This window comes from Ailuropoda melanoleuca, chromosome 2, assembly GCF_002007445.2.
Source record: "Ailuropoda melanoleuca isolate Jingjing chromosome 2, ASM200744v2, whole genome shotgun sequence".
Taxonomy (NCBI): Eukaryota; Metazoa; Chordata; class Mammalia; order Carnivora; family Ursidae; genus Ailuropoda; species Ailuropoda melanoleuca.
This window is the reverse complement of record NC_048219.1, coordinates 190229444-190252614: the sequence shown is the minus strand read 5'-3', so window position 1 is coordinate 190252614 and position 23171 is coordinate 190229444. Positions and strand designations below refer to the sequence as shown.

The 23171-nt window shown below is 39.8% G+C and overlaps 2 protein-coding genes across 6 annotated transcripts in view; one reads left to right on the top strand and one right to left on the bottom strand.

The window, feature by feature from the left end:
- FBXO36 (F-box protein 36) overlaps positions 1-9615 on the bottom strand; it is an 85243-nt gene extending 75628 nt beyond the window's left edge. The window contains exon 1 of the mRNA XM_034655329.1: positions 9289-9615. Within this exon, the coding sequence (XP_034511220.1) occupies positions 9289-9384 (96 nt within the window). The 5' untranslated portion in view covers positions 9385-9615. The remainder of the gene's footprint in view (positions 1-9288) is intronic.
- TRIP12 (thyroid hormone receptor interactor 12) overlaps positions 8896-23171 on the top strand; it is a 140517-nt gene continuing 126241 nt past the window's right edge. The window contains exon 1 of one of the 5 annotated variants that reach the window (XM_011222681.3): positions 8896-9014. The gene's annotated coding sequence lies outside the window, so the exon portion shown is untranslated. Of the gene's footprint in view, positions 9015-9702; positions 10018-10175; positions 10338-23171 lie in introns of those variants that run through there. The other 4 variants (XM_034655315.1, XM_034655323.1, XM_034655328.1 and 1 more) reach the window with 4 other exon arrangements.

Sequence of the window (23171 nt, the reverse complement as noted above, 5' to 3'; positions counted from 1 at the left end):
GTATTAATTCTTCTAATCCATGAATATGGAATATCTTTCCATTTATTTGTGTCTTCTTCAATTTCTTTCAGTAATGTCTTGTACTTTTCAATGTACAGGTCTTTCACCTCCTTGGTTATTTATTTCTTGGTATTTTAAATCTTTTTGATGTAATTATAAATGGAATTGTTTTCTTAATTTCTTTTTCTGATAGTTCATTATCACTGTATAGAAATGCAATGGGTTTTTGTGTATTGATTTTGTATCCTGCAACTTTCTTGAATTTGTTCACTAGTTCTAAGGTTTTTCTGATGGAATCTTAAGAGTTTTCTAGAATATTTTCATCTGCAAATAATGATAGTTTCACTTGTTCCTTTACAATCTGGATACTTTTTATCTCTTTTTCTTGCCTAGCTGTTCTGGCTAGGATTTCCAATACTATGTTGAATAAAATTAGTGAGTAGGCATCCTTGTCTCATTTGTGATTTTAGAAGAAAAACTTTCAGTTATCACCACTGAATATGATGTTAGCTGCGGGCTTGTTACACAGCATATGGTCTTTATTATGTTGAGGTATGTTTCCTCTATATTGCTTTGTTGAGAATTTTTATCATAAATTAAAACTGACTTTTGTCAAATTTGTACAATTAATAATCTTTAGGTAGTGAGTATATTAACCCTTTGCCTGCAAAATATGTAGCCAACATTTTCTCCCAGCAATTTATTAATTTTAAGTATCATTCATGAAACAAACTTTATTTTTTAAAAAGATTTTATGCTTAAGTAATTTCTGCACCCAAAATGGGGCCTCAAACTTACAAACCCAAGATCGAGAGTCTCATGCTCTACCTAGAAAGCCAACCCGGCACCCACAAAACTTTTTATTTTTATTTACTTTGAAGATTTTATTTATTTATTTGTCAGAGAGAGACAGAGTGCACAAGCAGGGGGAGTGGCAGGCAGAGGAAGAAGTAGGCTCCCAGCTGAGCAAGGAGCCCAACATGGGACTTGATCCTAGGAGAGTGGGATCATGGCCTGAGCCAAAGGCAGACACTTAACCGACTGAGCAACCCAAGCATCCCAAAACTTTATTTTAAATGTACTTGATCTGCCATTCTTTTCCTTTATGGCTCCCAGATTCGAGTTTTGTGCAGACTCTACTTCCAGACTCAAATAATATTCTCCTTTATTTTCTTATGGTACTTTCCTAGTGTATGTTTGTGTGTATAACATTTACTTCTTCAATTCATGTAAACTATTTCTAGTGGATAGTATGAGATAGGGATTTAGCTAATTTTTTCTATTTTGTGGCTTTTTTGGTAGCCAGTTGTTACAATAATTATTCAAAGTTTCTTCATTTCTCCACTGATTTCAAATGTTAAGTGGGCATTTTATTTTTTATTTTTTTATTGGAGAGATTGGGGAGGGAGGGACAGAGGAAGAGGGAGAGAGAAAATCTTAAGCCAGCTCCAGGCCCAGTGCAGGCCCGACTTGGGGCTCGATCTCAAAACCCTGAGATTATGACCTGAAAGGAAATTAAGAGTCAGATGCTTAATCGACTGAGCTACCCAGGTGCCCCTTAAGCAGGCATTTTAGATGAGACTCAAAGGAGGCAGAGAATTTGTATGTGGTGGTCTGACAGGAAGTGACTCACATGACTGATGCCAAATTTACAGGGATAGCATGAGAAAATGATGGGTGTTCTTTAAGGAATGCTGAGTATGGTGGTCCTGGAGCCAGGAAGCACTCAGTTTATAATAACCTCAATAATAATTTAGAGAAAAACAGCTACCTTGAATTTTAGTATATAGCTAAAAGACATTTTTTTGTTGTTTTTTCAAAAATTTTTTTAAAAATAAAATTCATGGGGCGCCTGGGTGGCTCAGATGGTTAAGCGTCTGCCTTTGTCTCAGGTCATGATCCTAGGGTCCTGGGATCGAGCCCTGTTTCGGGTTCCCTGCTCAGTGATGGGATGGAACCCCTCCCTCTAATGTTCCCCCTGCTTATGCTGTCTTGCTCTCTCTGTCAAATAAATAAATAAAATCTTTAAAAAAATAAAATTCATTATCCATTCAGAATGGAAACTTTTGGCAAACTTTAAATAAAAGGAAATACCTTAAAAACCAACAGCACACATACTCTATGACAAAATACTGAAAGCCTTCCCCATAAGTCTAGGAACAAGACAAGAATGCCTGGTGTCATCATCTTTCTTCAACATTTTAGTGGAAGTCTTAGCCAATGTCATAAGGCAAGGACAAATAAGGTATGAGGATCAGAAAGGAAGAAATATGTCACTATTTACAGAGGACATGAATGTGTCAGAAAATTTTAAAAAGAACATGAATTATTAAAATTAGTAAGTGACTTGGTAAGATCACCATATAAAAGGATATTTACTAGAAGCAAAAATCAATTGTTTTTACTAGCTAGCTACAAATAAAAAATATAACTTTGAGAAGCAATATAACTTAAAATAGTCAAACACCTAGAAATCTAACAAAATATATGTAAGATTTCTATACTATAAGAAATCTCTAACCAAAATTAAGGAATACCTAAAAAAAAAATTCTAAAAAGAAGGATATACTATATTTGTGGATTGAAACTCGATATTGTAAAGATGTCAATTCACCATAAATGGAGCTATATATTCATTGCAAGCCCAATCAAAACGCCAATAAGTATTTTTACGGAAATATAAGCTAAGTGTAAAAATAAAAAATAAAAAAAAAATAGGGGTTAAGAGTTTCTATAATCATTTTCATGGAAAAGGTGAAATTTAGGGTTGTCTGGGTGGCTCAGTCGGTTAAGCCTCTGCCTTCAGCTCAGGTCATGATCCCAGGGTCCTGGGATTGAGTCCCACATAGGGGGGAGGGAGGGCCTTTGCTCAGTGGGCAGCCTGCTTCTCCCTCTGCCCCTCCCCCTGCTTATGCTTTCTTTCTCTCTCAAATAAATAAAATCTTTAAAAAAAAAAGGTGAAATAGGGCTGATCTGGCATTGGAAGAAGACAATACAATGTAAATATTTAAACATTTCTTCAGTATTTGCTGCTCTTGTACCAGGTACACTGCTGGGTATTTTCCAGTTAGCATTCCCCAGAACCTCAGCTCCTGAGATGCTCGGAGAAAAAAGGTTCCATAGTCACCAGCCTATAGGAAAAGCTCCATGGTACAGTCTCCTCTTGGAGATTCACAGCGGACAGCAGGATTTTAAAGGCTCTGACAAATTCCGGAGAAGCGAAGAAAATAGATTGTGTTTAACCTAGGATTTTCCAATCTCATTTGATCATACAAGCTCTCTTTGAGAAACACTGGCCTGGAGTGCTTTTTATATGTATCTGTTCTTACCATATCTGTGAAATAGCCAAGAGTTGAACTGTTCATTTTATGGATGAAGAAATGGAACCTCAGGTGGGTAAAGACTTATATAGGTCACATAGCTACTAATACAGATCTCCAATGCAAATCTAATTTTTCTTAAAAAAAAAAAAATCTAATACTTTTTCCAGGGTGAAACATTACTTTCATGCAAAATAGCATTTTAGGAATGGAATAAACCTTTGTGATCTCTTGGCGTAGTAACCTTATAATGTTGATGAGACAATTGGGGCCCAGACAAATTAAGTGCCTTGCCCCAGGTCAACTGCTTGCAGACTAGCAGGAGGAATAAAAGAATCCATGACTCAGTGACTCCCAATTAAGTGCTCTACTGCCCCATATAATTAGGAGACAAATATGTGTCAATGTAGGGTGAGACCAAATTAACTGCCCAGATTGAGTAGGTGCTCATAGATGCTGAATGAACGATTTACCTGAAAAAAGAGGATACTGGGGCTCTGTCAGGCTGTCGTGGAATTTTGAAATGAGGGTTTAGGAGCCATTTGACAACTGGGTTATAATGTGGTAGAACACTATTGTAATTTTTAAGAATTTAACCCCTTATTTGTATTATTTTATCCCTCTCTCCCTAAAAGTGCCACATGTCACCTTGAAAAACTAAAAGGAATTTAAATTTCTGATCAAAAGCAATTTCACAGCTGGAACTGGGTACATCCTGGAGTGTCACAGGTTGGGAATCATTTTTCTGAAGTGTGTCAGATCTGAGGACTAGAAGGATAATGCAGTAGGCATGAACACCTGGCCAAACCTGCAGGGCAGGGAAGGGTGTTCACTGCAGTTACTGCTGTCAGAAAGAGCAGGAGGGAAAACCAAAAAGCTCCTGAGAGGGCCTGGAGCAGGGCTGGGCTGAAAGTTCTAAGACAGAGTGAAGAAGGGAAAAGCCTGTATTTAACAGCAGGGGGAAAAATGAGGGACTATGGGAGACAGACAGCCCCCATAAGAGAAGTCAATCGTAAATAACAGAGAAGAGGAAAATAAGCGAATGCAAGCACTCCACTGAATTCTGGACTTTAAAAGGAGCAGCAGTCGTTCTGTGTAGAAACGTTTTGGCTGTGGCTGATGGCCACTGGGCAGAATGGGTGAAATAGCTTGACGTCTGCAGAAACATTCAGTCCATCCGTGGAAGACGTTCCCTTTGGGACAAGGAAAGAGTAACCAGAAGCAAAAAAAGAATTTGTGTTTTACTCTCCTTTGCTTTATCTTCTCCATGTAGGTGACTCTTGGGGAGTTTAGGTGGGGAGTGGGGCTAGAGTAGAGGATGACTTAGGGGTTCCTGGGTCCCCTGGGGAAATACCATCACAATATCAATTTGCGCCCCATCCTCCTTCCAAAATGTGCAACCTCGTGTCTAGTTAATATAATTTTAATTCTACTGTTCTTTAATAGCTCCTTAGTATTATCTGGCCCCCAACAAAGCAAGAGAAGACAATCTTTTACTTTCTCAAAAGTAATTATTACCTATATTAAAAAACTAAAAAGCAAAAAACCCTGCAAAAGTCAGGAGTTTCTAGACATTAAAATTTTGTAAGTAACCATCAACCCATTTGCACCCTCTGAATTTGTTGAATTAGAACCACTCTCTCCTCCAGTCAGTAGACTCTGGTGACACAGTTATTAATGCTGTCCACCATGTAATGTGGGAGGTGCCTCAGAGGTGGTACTGGGGCAACAGATGCAAGTTCAAGCACAGCAGGACAACTTCTCAGAGTATGTGAGAAGTTTTCATTTCAATTTTTATTGCTTTCATTTTCAATTTTCATTGCTTTTCTCGGATTATAAAAATAAATGTTCACTGTAGAAAAACTCAGATCTTTCAAAAATATGTAATGCAGAAAGTGAAAGCAATCCAAAATTCCATCCCTCAGAGCGAAGTGCTTCAACTGTTTCCTCTAACATTTATTTAAACTTCATTAACATTTATTTAAAACAAAATAAAACTATTGTGGTGGTCGGGTTTTTTTTTTTCCAAACGAGATCATGGTAATGTTTAAGCCAGCAACTTACTTTTCTTGCTTAAGATCTGTTTTACTAAAGAGATCCATCACATTGTTGTTAAAAGGTTGCATCGTATTCTCTGGTATGAATGATTCGGTTGAACCAAATTTCCACTAATGGAAAAATGTTTTTACAATTATTTCACTCTGGTGAACTTTTTGCTCCCATATCCTTGTACATAGGTGAAAGCATTTTTGCATATAAAATCCTAGAAATGGATTTGCAGGGTCAAAGGGTACATGTATTAACATTTTTATTAGGCTGTGCTTAAATCTTAAATCTTTAAAATTGCTGTGCAGTTTGAAACAGTACCGGCACGATTCTTTGTTGAAAGTCTAAACATCAGCCATTAAGTTAGTTTTAATTCCTTTTTCAGAAGTCTTTGGAGAGGACAGTTTCCTGTCACAGGCTGGCATGCGACCTCATGTGTTTTCTGTCTGTCTACAACTTTACAAGTCTAAAGCACATCAAAAATACTTGTTATTTTTGAGGAGTGAGCTTTTGGGATTTTTTTTTTTTTCAGACGACATTAGCTTTAAGGTATCTTTTTGGAGTTTTTTAGTAGGCTTAAGTAAGATAGGTAAATTAATCTATTACTCATTCTTCCTCCTTTCATTCACTGGGGTGACTATCACATGTTGGTGCTCTTGGGAGGACGGCCTAACACAGGTGCAAGAGGCCATTATCTGCCAATTCTCATCTACTTAGCATATGGTTACCGTTTCTAGCACTTTTCTAGTATTTGTCACATTAAACTGAAGTCACCAGGGGTGACCATCTTAAACAATACTTCCACTTCAAGAGAATGAAGAAGACAGAATTTCAAGGGTAAAAGACCGATGATAGCACCCTCCGGAGCCTCCTACTCTAAAGTGATTTTTGCTTCCTCTGGACTCAGATTTTAAATCACCTGTGCTATTCATTAACTTGGCGATGAACTTCCTTTGTTCTTAAAAAGCCATTTCAGTGTTTATATAAATCAAATCACTAACTATATTCTCTCACCTAGACTATATGCTCCACAAGAGGAGGGATTTTGTTTGGTTCACTGATGTCTCCCCAGCATCCAGAACAGTACCTGGCACATAAAAGGTGCTTAATACATATTTGTGGAACGAAAGATGAATTCTTTGAAGGCAGAAATCTTGTATTTCGCATCTCCATAGTAAATGCCAACTTGCTGATTAAATTAAGGAAACGATCTTCATTCAGGAACACAATTTAAGATTTTCTTTGAAGCAAAGCATGGAGTATCCCTTGCCTAAATAATATTCAAGGTTCTTTCCAGCTCTAACTTACTATGAATCTAGTAGTTTTCAAAGAATTAGAAGCCAATATAAGAAAATATATATACTACTAAAACTACAGTGCAAATAATTGGGTAAATCTTTGAGAAAGCAGTGCAGTAATTTTTCTAGCCTTTAGATCATTATAAATGTCAAATTTGAGAAACTATATTGACTGCAAACTATATTCTGTAAGTGTTTCTCTTGGGGGGAAAAAAAAACAACCACCTTGGCATCGAGTTGTTAATTGGGAATGTCTCTATAAGCATAAAAATATGTATTTAATGTTACTGTATCTGCAAGAAGGCAAAGAAAATATTTATGTACAACATTTATATTCTGGACTACAGTAACAGTGGTGTGACCCCAATGAGAGAGATATCTGCCTTCAAATCCATATAAACTGTGCAGTTATTTGAATTTAAAGCCAATAAAAATAAAAGCAGTGAAAAAGAATAAAAAAGAGAATCAGAGAGACAGAAAGATCCATCTAAATCTGGGGCATATTTCGAATAATATACAACATTTTTGGAAATAAAGGAAGAAAGAGACAGGAAAAATTTTAGAAAGTCACTCCAGAAAAAAAATCCGTCTTATAAAACTCATTTTAATTCTAGTCTTTTAGTACTTATTTATGTCAGACCACCTCTTAGTGGATGTTTGGTTTCCTGTGCTGAGCCTTAGAAAAATTATCTTGTGGTCAGAAAATAGCATATTCTCACGACAGTTGACTGAAAAGACTGTTTTTTTGGCTTACTATTTTTTACAACAAATTTTACTTTAAAAAGAGAGTGAATTAATCAGATTTGAGATGAACTCTCACTGGTAGAACTGTAGTGGATATATTCTGTCTGCTTAAAAAAGAAAATGAATCAGCTTGAAAAGGATTTTATATAGAAGCAATTGACATAAAGAATAGGGCCTGAAATGAAAGCCAGTTTTTGATCTGTGAAAGAAGAGAAAGAAAGAAAGAAAGACAAGAAAAGAAGGAAAAAAGAAAAGAAAAGAAAGCTTTAAGAATACTTGGGTGGGGGAGGGGAGATTTCAAAAAACACAGTAGTTAGAAGGCGTGTGCCCAAGTTAGACTACAGAGCAAAGTCTGAACAACAACAACAGAAGCATTCTTGGGGAAAACTAATGCCAGGAGCACTCTTACGGCTAATTTACTAACATAAAAAGGTAAACAAGTATTTATTTGTTGAGGCTTATGACATGATAATACACATGGCAGTACACTTGTAATACCAGACCTTCACGAAAAAGAAATCCTCAAAAAATCTTTTAAAAGACAAATTATGGAAAAAACTGTAAACATTAGAACATTTTAACTTAGGTGAGACAGATGAAAATAGAAAACGAAGTATGAATATAGTAATATGTTACTGCTTTCAATCATTAATGTTAGAAAGTAAAAAATTGTTAGAATTTTACATCTTAAGGCGAATAAGAAATGGTCCTAAAATTGTACAAAAAATGAATTTTAGCGCTCAAGAAATTCCAATTAAATGTGTAAAAATTCCCCCCAAATGTTCAATTAAATATTTAAGTTTGACAGGTTATCATGCTTTTATTATTGATATACTTGCAATATTTATAAATCTCAGGTTTAAAAATAAAATATACATTATTTTTAAAAGATGATTTTGAAGCTATAGAAAAGCATTCTTTGCCTACTTAAGGGCTCACGGGAAAACTGATGCAATATTCAATCTCTACACCAAAACAAATACATACAAAATTCTAAATTTCATTTTATAGAAATGCCATCTATTAAATAACATGGTGCTTTATCTCAGTGACAGGCTTAAGCTCAGCCAGGAATCAGAAAACGTGTTCCGGGTGGAGGCCCAGATCAACTTGATCATTTCATAAGCACAATAAATCATCCAAAAAGCCCACCTTAAATAGCTAAAGTAGTCATAAAAATAGGCTGATGGTTACTTTACTCCAGCGATAACATAATCCTCGGTCTTATTGTTGTGGAGCAGATGTCATTATGGGTGGGGCTGACGCGCAGAGCAGCTGAAACATTTTTGTACCACCCCCCGCACACTTTCAATGGGATAGAAGGGGCTCCAAAAAGGTAAGGGAAAGCTCTCAACACTCAATTCCTACTAGAAATAAGGAAGTTTTGATGTGGTCGTGGTGCCCATAAAGACCACAATGAGATTTTAAAAATCCCCCATGATTAACTCCTACCCTGGAAAAGAGATCGTCCCTTTCTCCCCTCCCCTGCCGGCTCCTCCTTGGGACACTTGGCTGAGTCTTTCTTTCTCTCCTTCCCACGCTGAGGTGAGGCTGCACGCAAGCCAGGGACGCCTGTTTTTCTCTTCGCGCGGAGGGAACTCTGCGGGTAGGAACCTCGGATGACAGGAAGGGAGCGGGCGGCGATGTGGGAAGGCAAAGAAAGCTCGCCAGGGACGAGCCGGGCCGGGGTTGGGAAAAGACACGCGGGCCACCGAGGAGCTAGCGGAGGAGGCCGAGGTGACGAGGGAAATCTCCCGGCTTGGAGCTGGGACCGGACGCTTCCGGCGGGCCACAATCGCTCTCGGCCTAGCGCTGCTCGCGTTCCGCGCTCCACCGGGGCGGCAGGGAGTTAGAGAGGGTAAACCGCGCCTCGCACTTGCCTGGGACCGGGTGACCAATAACTGGTAATAGTCTTTGCTCGGCGCTGGGCCTTGTCCTACAATTTCGAACAGAGTCTCCGGCAGCCACGACGCCATCTTGGGACGCCACTGCCGTCGCTAAGACAACCAGGAAGGGGCGGGGCTTGATTGGGGTCATGGGGCCAAAGCCCTATTTTAAATCGAACCCCGCTTTTGAGCTAGCAGGGGGTTTCTGTCTTGGGGTGATGGACCTCTCTCCCAAGAGTCAGAGGGAACTCTGGCCCTGAAATTTCAACCCTCAGGTCCCCGGTGACCCGAAAGGGAATTAGTTCCTGCTACCACGGAGGGGAGGGGGTGACCCCGGCGGAGGGATACCAAGCACAGCTCCACATTTCCCTTCCTGGTCCCTCGAAGGGATCGGGCGGAGATCTCAGGCCGCTGGGAGAGTCGCTCCGGGCGGTGGGGGAGGGAGGGGCGATGTGATGGGCTGCGAGTAAGCAGCGGGGCCTTCCCGCGGAAGAGCTCGTCTGCCCGAGCCGGAGGGCAAAATAGTTCCCGGAGGGTGTTGGAACGGGCGGGGAGGGAGGTGGCGCGGGCGGAGGCGCACGCCGGCCGCGGTGCTGCGGCTCAGCTGATAATTGAAGGGACCCGAGGAGCCGCCGCCGCCGCCGCCGCCGGGGGGGGTGGGGGAGCGAGTGAAGTTACTGCCGCGCTACCGAGTCCGAACCGGAGACTTTGGGGCCCAACTAGGTAATTGGGGCGCAGTTCCGAGCAGCCAGGCCAGGCTTGGGGGAGGGGGTTGTGCCGAGGGGGTTAGGGGGGGTAGTGGAGGGGGGGTGGGGAGGAGCTGGAACAGAAAGTCCCAGGAAGCCCGGTTGTGTCATCGCCGCGATTCGGCCCCCGCTCGGCCTGCTCCCGGCGGCGGCGGCGGCGGTGGGGCCGCGGAAGGACCGGGCCGGGGGTTGACGGGCGAGGCGCTCGAGGGAGACCGGGGCCGGGCGGGAGCGGGGGGGTTCGCTGGGTCCCCCCTCCGGTTCCCGGCGATGAGGAGGGCCCTTCACGGAACCGGGGTAAGGCGTGCGGGTCTTGGGGAACCCGGTGGGGGCCGGGGGGGCCGGAAGTGGGCTTTGGAGCTTGGAGGGCGTCTAGGAAGCGAGAAAGTGGGGGGCCGGAAGTGCAGGTGGGGGGTGTGAAGACGGCAAGGGTTCCCCGGAAATGGGATGGGGGGCCCGGAAACCGGGAGAGGGGAGGCTCCAGGGCCGGGGACGGCCCGGAAATGGAAACTAGGGAGCAGCTCGAGTGACAACAGTTGGGGGAAGCGAGGGTCAGAGGAGGGAGAGGCCGGAGTGACTTTAGACCGCAGTAAGGGGTTTCCTGCCAAGGGGGGAGGGTTGTGGGCGGGCGAGGCTGGAGACGGGGTCTGAGCTGGGCAGTTTAGCCGTGGGAAGTTGAGGCTGAGTGAGGATGACGAAGAGACGGGCATGCAGGGGGTCTGGAAAAGAGGCCGAGAAACTTCGCTGAGAAGAGCAGAGCATGCTTCTAAATAGATCAGAATGGAAATCGGGGGTGGGGGTCCAGGACTTGGGAGGGGGTGGACGAACCAATTGTCACTCCAATCGTATTAGCATTCAGAGCGAGTCAGGCGATTAATTTATTTATATGTGGATTACATAAAACCTATTATATCGTTTGTCCATTCAGTTCACCCTCCTCCATCCTCCTCTCTATGGTGAGTGGGTTTCTAGTTCAGAAACAAGTTACAGGGGAGTTCAAATAACGAAGGTTGGAAAATCCCAAATCCTTTCCTTCCTCAGAGTAACAGGAATCCTTAATTTTCTACAGGGAAAAAGATTAATAAAGATTTAAAAACACATGCAAATCGGGAGGAAATAACTTAACACGTTTGAACTGCTGGGGGGACGGGAGGGAATTGAGGAATTGGTTACCCTTGTGTGGTAAGGAGGGAACGGAAGGGGCTGCTTCTAAAGCTTCGAGACAGGTTTGTTTGTATTTGATAACGCTGTTTCACTTTGGGGACGTTTAGCTTAAGCATCATGTCTGGAGGTGGGTAGAGTTTAATTGCTTGTTAGTTAATTGAAGGAGGGACTGTGTCAGTGAGTAAATGTTCGTGTGTGAGGGGTGCGAGGGTACGTTTAATAGCGCAGTGAACGTGTTCTGAGTGGACGTCTAACTGCTCCCCTGCTGTCTCCTTTCCTAGTCGGCCTTCCCCGGATCTTGCCTGGGCTGCCAAATCACCCGATCCCCGGGCTTTACTCCGTTTTGTAGGCCCTTTAGTGCTGTGTTCAACTTTCTGTTCCTTTCCAGTCTCTCTGTAGATATTTTTGGCATTTCATTTTTTAAAGACCCGGAAAGTTGAGGCTGAGGATCTCCTCTCTAAAAACAAAACAAAGCAAAACAAAAAACATAGGGTAGAAAGTTGAAAGAGCTATTGAGTGGGGCAAAAAACCGACGCTTGGAACAAAGGTCCTAGTTGTTGGGGGAAAAAAGGCAAGAGGCCTATATATGAGGCCTGTGTGTGTCTGTGTGTCGCATTTACTCGGGGCGGGGGTGGGGGGAGGTTAAGGTTGAGGAATGGCATTATCAGGTTTAGAGACTGCAGATGGTTTTATTGAGGTTTACTTTCATATTTACATTATGCAAAGAGATCAATACTAAGTGTGAATTTTAAAGTAAACAAAATTTCTTTCTTTTGAAACAACCCTGCTCCATGTTCAGGCCCAGAAAGGTTGAATTAGTGTGGCTTTTACATCATCTTTGTGAGATTGTTTGGGGAGTTTTTATTTCATTTATTTTACGCTTAAGAGAGCATATTAACATGGTTGGAGTTTGTGGGCTTTGTCCACATCTGCTTTTCTATGAATGTGCCAGTATCCGTAAGGATTTAAGAATTGCCGTGTAATTAATGTAGAATGTAATTAATGTTATCATTGTTTCTATTCGATTCGAGTTTTTAAGGAGTTTGAGTGGTTTGTAAGTCCGCTGAGCTGACGGTTACTGTTTAGTTTGTGTCGGTGAACAGGCTTTTTGTTTTAGTTTTTCATTTACTTTCTGAAAGTTTTAGAATACTTTTGGCAGTTAGAGTTCCAGAAGCTGCTAAGCTCAAATAATTATTTTAAAAATTAGGGGTATGCTAAGCCAGTGTAAAATCAGTGTTTTCACCTAGCAAAGTAAATTTGAAGTAATATTTACCTTTCCATTCTAACTTCTAAGATTACTGGATTTATGTTATCTGGATAAGATTTTATGATCCTATTTTAAGCACATCATTCCAGCAAAGAGACAAACAAAGGCTTGGGAATTCACACACTGTTAGTAGCTGTGTGACCTTGAGCTATTCACTTAACCTACCTGGTCTCCAGTTTCTTGGGTTGTTTTTTTTTTTTTTTTTTTAAGATTTTTGTTTAATGATTTGAGGGGGAGAGAGCATGAGCACGAGCAGGGTCGGGAGGGTCATAGGGAGAGGAAGAAATAGACCCTCGCTGAGCAGGTAGCCCTATGTGGGGCTCCATCCCAGTACTTCAGAATCATGACCTGAGGGGAAGGCAGACGCTTAACTGACTGAGCCACCCAGGCACCCCTGGTCTCCAGTTATTTTATCTGTAAGATAGGGATGGGTAATGAGTGTTTTACCTCACCGGGTGGTTTTGAAACTCAGTGGATATAATGGCTTTGTAAAAAACTACAAACTGCTAAATAAGTGTAATATGTAATCATTAGTTTTAGAAAATTGCATTAGCTATTTTGAGGTCATTAGAAACACAGAGCTTCTCACCAGTGGTGGTGATGGAGGGTGACCTTGATGTAAGGTAGGCTGCAGATATGAAGTTATGGCAACTTACATTTTGGAACTGCTGCTAAATTGGTAGTGGAACTTGGGCCCAATTTCCGTTTTTTTTTTTTTTTTGCATCAGCATGCTAGGTACTTTTTCACCATACCCCCTACCGAATAAATTTGTTAATCATGCTTAGAGAAATTTCTTTACATTTTTATTATTGATAACACGTACCTGTTCTGGTCTGTGGCTCTTATGAAATTGACTTCCTGATGTCAGAGACTACGATTAAGGGAAAATATTACCAAATCTTGATCTGTTTTCTTTACAGGATTTAGGGGGATTTTTTTGTTATTTTTATTTATTCTTTAGTTCTTTTAAGTGGGTGGGTAAGGATCTTTCTGAGCAAATAGGATACCAGTTGCCTTTTTATTTTTCTGTTTGCTGAGGTAATTCAATGGACTCAAGTTGAAATAGCAACCTTTTTGTTGCTTTTCCTCTTCACTCATGTTCTTGCTCCTGCCAGCCTGACATGCACTTTTCCTTTATTAAAATCATTTTAGGTTCACTTCAGCTCACCCCTTCCCTATCAACTTCCTCAAAAACTTCTACCCCATGACCTTTCCTTTTTATTTCTTGGTTATCTAAATAAGCTCCATTTTGGAATTATAGTGCTAAATTTGTTGACATATGTTGCTTTTGTTTCCCCGACTGGATTATAGGCTTCCCGAAGTCAAGGATTATCTTGTATCACTGTGTTTTGCATGAAGGTGCATTCATATGCCTGATTGAAAATAATACCCATTTTCCTTCCCACTCCAAACCAGTAATGTTCACCTAGTCTTACTGACTACGCAACCAGTCTTCGCGCTTGGAAAGTTTCTTAGCCTCAACAGATTCCTCAAGATGCTATTTGGTTTTGTGATCATAGCCTCTTCATGTCTTCCTGACTGCTGTGCCCACGAGTGCCTGGAAAGGGTGTAAGAGTGAAAAAGCAGTTGATGGATATTTACACAATAAATAGAATCTATAGATTGTTATATAATCCTGGTGCTTGTAGTTCTTAACATGTAATGTTAGCTTTACATTTATGTGTTTTCTTTTAGTTCCTCTGTATAGTTCAAATAGCTGTGATACAGATTTCTTGAAGGTGTAAACCCCTAGCAGTTGTTCTCTATAATCGGTACCTGGTTGGCTAGGTGACTCTGACACACAGTGGGTGCTCACTGTTAGAGTAAATATACTGATGCTGAACCAGTCTCTTGATTTTTAAGTAAAATTTAACTTGGCTAGTGTCCTATATTTTTAACAATGCAGTTCTTTAAATCTAATACCCTAACTTACTGATTTTAGGTTATGGGCAAGAGAAGTTGTTTACTAGGCTGAGATAAGTCTGCTTCACAGTTCTTCTCTGAGGCCTTTCAGATTTTGGTTGTGATTCTTAAAGTTTCATTAAACTGGATTGGCCAGAAGAAGGAACTTGTCCATTATTCAGACCTACCTGTTTTGTCATGTTGCAGAAGCTATTGGTAATAGTTTTGCAGCTCTGCTTGATTTAAAAAGTCATGTTAGTGGTTTAGAGTGAAAACAAAAACTGCTTGCCACTCTGTCCTTTCATGAGAGAACAGCCAGCGTTCATTGTTCAAGTGAACATCTGATTTGAAGGTAGACGACTTCGGTAGTGGTCTTGACTGTCTTTTCTTTGTGACCTTGGGTGAATAGTTTAACCTTTGTGAGTTTCAAGTGCCTAATCCGAAGTGTGGTTATTGTCACCTAACCTGGATTTAATTGTCATTTGTATGTCAGACACTGTATGTAGGAAATTAGGCTACAAAGCTAGATTAGAACACGGGGCCCTTCCTCACTGATTCATTGCAGCCTCATTTGTTAACACCCTTCTACCTAGAGGATACTTCTGTTATATATATAGACTTGAAAGTTTTTGAGGATACGATAGTGTTCCTTAGTTGATTATGAATTCTTTGAAGTCCATCTTCCTCCCTTTTTATCCCTCCAGCACAGTGTCTGGCCTGTATTAAGGAATCTTTGAATGCTTATTAAAGGAACAAGTTTTGTGAGAATAAAATATTGCTGTAGGTGAAAATAATTTGTAATGCTTTAACGTCTTATTTGTTTTGACAGACATTTTGAATCATAGTTGATGCTTAAAAAGATTTTGGGAGTTTTCTTTTTAATCTGTTGGATATGTGTTTTAGAGACTACAAGTTACTTTAAGTCATGTATTAAAAAATGGGGACAAGCCATTTTATATTTAATCATCCGTTATTTGCATATAATAGTTCAGGCCTTAAGTATATTTTGATACAATGCGTGTATTTGTTAAGTACGCAACTGAGTTTTATGCATCATTTTTGTTTAGTTTGTTTCTTTTTTAGAAAGGATATATTTATTTCTATAAATATGATGTTATTACCCATATGTGGATTTTGAAGGCTATTTATAAGCTGAAGTGTCTATCAGCAAGTCTTCAAGACTTGAAGTTACAGCATTTCAATGTGTATTTTAATCAACTTGTTGGCTGTCATAACCAATGAGTTCTACCCTGACTTCAAAACTCCTACTCATTCCACCCGTGGGCAGCATTCTGAATAAATAGATGTACCTTGTGCTATATCTTCTTAAGGTCAAATTAACTCAATTTGAAGTCCTTATACTGGTAAACATGTGTGATGCCCTGGCAACCCAAAATGAGTTTTTACAGCTAGCCCGTCTGAAATTCACTGTTGAGTTGTAATTTAAGCTGCCTTGTGTCCTTAGAGAGCAGGTTCGTGGAGATCATATGGAGGGCCTCTCCCTCCCCCCCTTTTTTTAATCTTCCTGAAAACCAAGTGCTTGTAGTAGCCTTGTAAACAGTAAATGCATGAACATGCTGTAACTTCTGCCATGGCCCCAGTATTTTGTAATCTTGTCTGTTTTGCACCCTTGGCTGCATGCAGTCAGATTGAGCTGCTTGTTCCTCTCTGAACACACTCCAGGAACTTCAGCTTTCTTGCCTGGACTTTGATTGTTTAGTCTGCCTGGATTGACACCCTTCCCTCATCTTGTGTCTCTTGTAGCTGCAGAGACACACTTGGCTTTTTTCCAGTACATCCTGTAGTTTTACTCCTCACTTCTCCTTTCCATAACATTTTATTAGTTTTAGTTACTGCTTTCACCATCTGTCTTACATCATTAGTTGCTTACTCTTCTTCTTAACTAGATCTTTGGCTTCTTGTGATAAAGCGCTCTTTCTCCCATCGCCATGATGGCTGGCACAAGGCTCCTGACCTGCATTATACATCGGAGTCATAGAGTTTGTTTTGGTGACACATTGAGGAACTATATTGTGAAATAATAGTAGCACCGTTTGCCATGGTTGCTGTCAGCTTGCTTATTTTCATTTCTTAGGGTTTGGTAGCTGAGTGTAGGATTTGAGAATATAAATTTTTCAGAATTAAGCTCATGAAAATCTCCATTTAAGGGATTGCTGAGGCACTAGACTATTTTACTGACTTTGTTACCTTAGGTTTAGCATTTGGGAATTATGTTTACGAGCAGGTAAAAAGGTATTTATCAATACATATTTATCTAGTGCTTACTGCATGCCAGGTCTCTGCTGGGAGGAATACAGAAGGTTCTTGTCCTGAGTGCCATGGTTTCATTTAGTTGAAAATCACTTACCTTGTTGAACTTACTTGGTAACTATATATAGTATAGTGTTTAACGTAGGGAGGTATCCTGTAGATATTCTAAATGCAGGTTTTCTACATTTAGAAAACCTGATATGAGAATCTAAATTAAGAAACTGATAAATTAGGGCACGAAATTTGGCTTTACTGAATAAATTGTTGGAAGTGCCTTCATTGTGCAAATATTTCCTCAGCATCTGATGCATGTGCATTTCTGGTTCCAAACCTTCTTGAAAAATGCTGAGGGAGAAATAGATTTATAAAATGGGATCTCTTATGTTGAAGAGATGTGATGTGGTACTTTATCGTAGGTGAGTTCAAACTGTGACAGAACACATTTAACATTGTGAATATTGTTAAGTACAAAGTTGAGTTTTACACAGTGGGTACTCAGAAGCTTAGAGATTCAGTCCTAGATTGAAGTTGACTAGGTTGAGGAAGACTTCATGGAGAGACTTCAAGTCCCTGGACTTGAAGTGGCCTCAGTTGTTTGGGTAGATAGAGAAGAAAGGGGAGTTTAAAAAAGTATAATTAAGGTGAGGGACTAATGTTCAGATAAACTGGCCCTTTGGAGTAGAGGGTCCACATTTATGAAATAGGAAATCAGGCTGCGACAATTGAGGTTCTTAAATGGGAGAAATTAAGAAATTAGATTTAACAAATAGACACGTTGAGTTTATTGTTGATCCCTGAACAGGCAGTGACGACATGAAAAAAGTGTACAGAAATACTTAATTTGTAAATGATCTACAAAGAAAAAGTGCTTTCAGATCTTTTTTAGAGCTTATCTTTCTGTGAAATGGCTCCCCTTTCGAGGACTGTATACTCTCGGGGTTATTCTGGTAAGTTTTGGGCTGAAAGAAGCAGGGGAGGTAAAACTTCTTGCTTAGTTTCCCTACTTCGTAGTTAGAATACTTCTGTTAAATAAGCAGGAGCTGTCTCAATGACTCCTTTTGCTCCTCTGTTCAGTTCAGTCACAGAGTTCTTCCCCTGTAGTGGAAGCTGGCAGCATTTTGTCTTAACACATTCATCTATTGTTTATTCGTTTTTTTTTTTAATTCAGAGTACTGTCTGAAAATTAATATAGGATTTTTTGAGTTTCTCAGTAATGTCAGCCCTCTTTATAAAAGAGAAACTTCTGCTAAGTATCTAATGCAGTAAAAAAAACACAGTGTTTGAAGAAAAGCAAATTGTGGCTTAAGTATTTACATACTTTTTTTAAAAAAAGATTTTATTTATTATTTGAGAGAGACAGAGTGAGAGCACAAGTGGGGTGGGGGGCAGAACGAAAGGGAGAAGCAGGCTTCCTGCTGAGCAGGGAGCCCGACGCGGGGCCCAGTCCCAGGACCCTGGGATTGTGACCTGAGCTAAAGGCAGACAAACAGCTGAGCCACCCAGGCACCCCTATATACTTTTTTTTTTTTTAAAAAGATTTAGTTATTTATTTTGAGAGAGAGAGAGCTCGTGAGCACGGAACCTCCAGCAGATTCTGGAGCCCCGAGAGTGGGGAGCTCAATGTGGGGCTCAGTCCCACAACCCCAAGATCATGAACTGAGCCGAAGTCAGATACTTAACTGACTGAGCCACCCAGGTGTCCCAGTATTTATATACTTTTAAAAAGTGCAAGTTAATATTACCTGTGTTTTGGGGTTTTTTGTTTGTTTCTTCGGGGGGGGGAGCGGAAAGGGGCAGAGGGAGAGGGAGAATGAGAATCTCAAGCAGGCTCCATGCTCAGCAAGGAGCCTGATGCGGGGATCATGAGCCAAAATGAAAAGTTAGACGCTCAACCAACTGAGTCACCCAGGCACCCCAATATTGGCCGTTTAATCAAGTTAAATATCTTAGTAAAATATTTGCCTAGCACTCTGGTTGATGTCATAGTAGACTATTTGTTATCCCTCTTACTTGTATAAAAGTTACACAAAACAGGATTTCAAAATTAGGAAATGAGGTTAGCTGGTGGCTGAAGGGAAACTAAAGATATAGAGAATACTATTTCATTCAGGGGTCTAGTAGCAATAATATTTAATTTTCTTTTTTTTTTTTTTTTAAAGACTTAATTTATTTATTCAACAGAGATAGAGACAGCCAGCGAGAGAGGGAACACAAGCAGGGGGAGTGGGAGAGGAAGAAGCAGGCTCCCAGCGGAGGAGCCTGATGTGGGGCTCGATCCCATAACGCCGGGATCACGCCCTGAGCCGAAGGCAGACGCTTAACCGCTGTGCCACCCAGGCGCCCCAATAATATTTAATTTTCTTACGCAACTTTTGTTTCTAGAGTATTGTAGACATTTCTGATTGCAGTTTGAATTCATCTTATTCCTATGTGGAAATAGAGATGCTAGCAGTTAGTGCACATTCATGACTTATACCTGTTAAAGCTGTATACACAAAATTTGTGGGGGTTCGTGGACTTTGGAATAAAAAAGTTTGTGAAGGCCATGTATTTTACTACTCTAAGCGACAAGAGTGTCTTTTAATTCAAGGCATTTGTACAGCTTCCAAATTTTTCCTTTATTGAACATGTATTTCCTTGTCTTGTATCCACCTAGGGAGAGCGGCCTAGTTTCAAGGGAATTAGACTTGAAGTCTACCCTCCATTCCAGACCCACAAGCATTTCTGCCTTTCTCCCAGTAGATGGCAACAATTAGGCTGATTTTTGAGAAGCTTTCAGTAGTTCTTAGCTCTGTGATCAGACTAGCTTCCTAATTATTTCTCAACTGTCATTAGGAACTTCAGTGTTAATTTACACATCTTGACCTCAAAATACTTTTCTCAGAAAACTAGACTGTTAATTGCAGAGCTCATTCTTTTTTTTTTTTGTTAACCTTACTCTTCACCCGGTCTTTTGAAAGTTTGCCCTTCCAGTTGCTCCTATGAGGTAAGACTTGGGGAATTTCAGCCTTTGGTGTGGCTCTGTAAGATAATCTGCTTCTGCCTCTTTGAACCATCTAATATTACTTTTCAGCTGCCTGTATATTAGGCCATGCCATTTATTCTCCAGGTATCTTCTCGTTACACAAACTAAGTATCCTGAAAGGAATCATTGAAGAGATAGTAAACCATTATTTGGGATCTTTGTTGTGGCACTGGTTTTGAGTGATACTCAATTTATAGTTCTTGAATCAGCTAAGGAATCGGTAAACTTAATGTTTGCTGGAATAGTGGTATTTTCTTTTCAGTTGGACGGACTTTCAGCTCAACTCATGCGTTTACTTCCATTCAGCATGCGTGCGTTCTTTCTTGTTACTAAAAAAGAAAAATAAGATGATTCATAATGCACAATTAACTTTTCAGAGTGTCCTATATTTAGAAATACTTAGAACTTTTTGCAGGATGCCTGCTGAGTTTATTTAAATTTTTAATGCGATAGTAAAGGATTTGGGAAGTTTCCATATTAATTAAGAGTTTTAAAGTTAGGAATGGCTTCATCTGTAGTTCTTTTAAGGGACATATAGTCAGAGACTTAGTAAAACAATGGTTCTAAAAAAACATTCTGCAATTATGTCTGTTTTACAGTCCAGTATTAGAGTCATGGTCCAGTGGAAGGAATTAGGCTGGTTTCAGCAACTGCTGCATTTATCTTTTAGAGGTGTTGCTTGAATTGCATTAGCAATACTCAGACCTAGAAAAATACTCCTGTAAGGTGTCTGTGCTCTCAGCGTAGGTAGTCTGAGGTTAGCAGTGGACATAGAATTAATGTATATGATTAATAAGGAAATGGTATGTATTATAAATCTTTTTGAATACTTATTTAAAGCCCTAAGTCAAGATTTAGGATTAGGAAAATATGTAAGATGTGGTCCTTGGCCTTGAGTTTATTGTCTCATTAGGGAAGGAGATAAAGTTGGGAACAAAAGGAACCATAAAAACTCTTAAACTGAATTTTAAGACATTATTCAGATGTCTTATCAGGTGAGTAGCTGTTAGGACCAGAGAATATGGTAAAAGTATTACTCAGATGTTTCTGAGAATAGTTATAACCTTCATCCATGTATATACTTGATCACATTTAATTCTGAATTCAATTCCTTGTTATCTTTCTGATGTGGCTTTCACTATAAATGTGTATAATATAGTAACAGTGATGTAGACCAGTCTAGTGGTGTGGGAGATGAATGGGATCAGAATAATAAGAAAAGGCTGAATGAATGATAGCAACAGCAACCAACCTCTATCGAATCCTTCCCTTGGCTCACTGGTACATAGATTAATCTCCACTGTAGGAAGGATGGGAAATGGGGAGGTAGGTGGGCTGGGGATGGATGGGTAAGGGGATAAATAGAAGAGAGTCGGACATTCCAGACAAGAAGTGTAATGAGGGTGGACGAGAGTCTGCTTCAGAAGAGGGTAGAATTTTTCAGTGGCCAGGGAGGTACTGAGTAAATAAATACAATCTAGATGCTTTTTTTATTTTCTGTGTTAATTTAACACAGNTTCAGTGGCCAGGGAGGTACTGAGTAAATAAATACAATCTAGATGCTTTTTTTATTTTCTGTGTTAATTTAAGTGAGTTTTTTGCCCCATAACTTTACAGAGGGAGAATGTACCATAGTCTTCCTATGCTTTAAGTATCACTGGGTTATTCATAACCCCAATTGGAATAACAGGAAATACATAAATACAGTATAATGGAAAATAAGATGAAAGTATGAGCCAGTGAATACCCGTGCATACATTTACATGAACATTTTTCTTTTTAAAGTTGGCATTTTTATCATGAAACTTCAGTCAGTTTTCATAAACACTCTTGCTTTTTCATGGCTGTATACATTTATATATTTTGCAGGCAGTGCCCTATACAAAGGATATGGGCCTTGAAGCCAGAAACTCTGATTTAAACAAGATCCTCCCTGTTCTGGATAAGTCATATTTACCCTCTGAGGCTTAGTTTTCTTTTGTATAAAATGGGTTGGTGTTAGGATCTTAACATAAGTAGCATAAGTAGTGTATCCTTGAATGGTAGCTGCAGCTGTTTTTATTTATAATGATGAAGAAAAAAACGTATATTAATTTGGATGGTTTAGAGGAAGGCTTATACACTGCCATCCAGAACCGGGGTCAGCAAACTTTTTTTTACAAGGTGCCAGACGGCAAATATTTTTGGCTTTGTGGATCATGTAGTCTCTGTTGTGTTGTAATTAATAGGCTGTTGTGGGGCAAAAGCAGCCATTGCCTTTCTTTTAATAAAACTTTATTTACAAAAGGAAGTGGTGGTGCAGATTTGGCCTCTCTGCCATAGTTTGCCAACTCCTGCTCCAGAGTCTGACATGCTGCCTTTACTTGGTTCACAGGAATTGGAAATGACATCTATATGTCTTAAAAGATACTGTGATAATGTCTAAATGATAAAGGAATTTGGTTTAAGTGGCTAAGAGCAGAGACTGGGAGGATTTAACTTAAACCCTGGCTCTGATAAAATTAACTTTGTGACCTTGGGTCAGTCACTTTATTTTGGCTTCAGTTTGTGCATCTGTGAAATGGGAATGATAGTGATACCTATTTTAGGTTTGTTGTGAGGATTAAATTGGTTACTATGTAAAACTTTAAAACAGTGTTTGGTAAAGGATAAGTGCTTCTTGGCATTATTGTTAACTATTCTTTTTGAGAGGAAGCTTTTCCTTTCCTTTGTTGATAGTCTATCTAAAAAGATAGGTTTGAGGAGATGGATTTCTCTGATAACATCTTGGAATTCCCTGAGTGGTAGAGTTGAAGGGTTGAAGGAGCTCATTTGACAGTATAGGTGGACTCATCAGCAGGATGAATTTGGGTTCTGGTTTCCTGGTGGTTTGGTCCTGGGCAAATGATTAAGGTGTAAAGTATAGAAAAATCGTACTTTATAGGATTCTTTTGAGTTTTTAGTGAGAGAGAAGTGCTTAGCACGGTGCCTTGTTCCCTGTGAGGTGATCAAATGGTAGTTGCTATGTTACAATTTTTTTGATTAGGGTATTGGCTCCTAGAAGGAGTTTAACAGTAGCTTTTGTTCTATAGAAAAGAACCATATAATAGTTCTTTTTAAATGACTTATTTTCACAGTTGCTATAAATGTATGAAATTACAGTTAACAGTGTGTGAATTTATTGTTTTTCAGACGTCATAATTTAGGTGTTAGTAAATGTAATGGACAAAAAATGAAACAAGAAGAAACCAGAGAGGGAGACAAACCATTAGAGACTCTTAATCTCAGGAAACAAACAAAGGGTTGCTGGAGTGGAGGGGGGTGGGAGGGATGGAGCGGCTGGGTGATGGACATTGTGGAGGGTGTGAGTGCTGTGTATTGTGTAAGACTGATGAATCACAAACTTGTACCCCTGAAACAAATAATACATAACATGTTAATAATAATAAAAATTAAAAATTAAAATAAATAAAATGGTACTTTAAAGATTGAAAGGAAAAATATCTCTGACCTGGACTAACG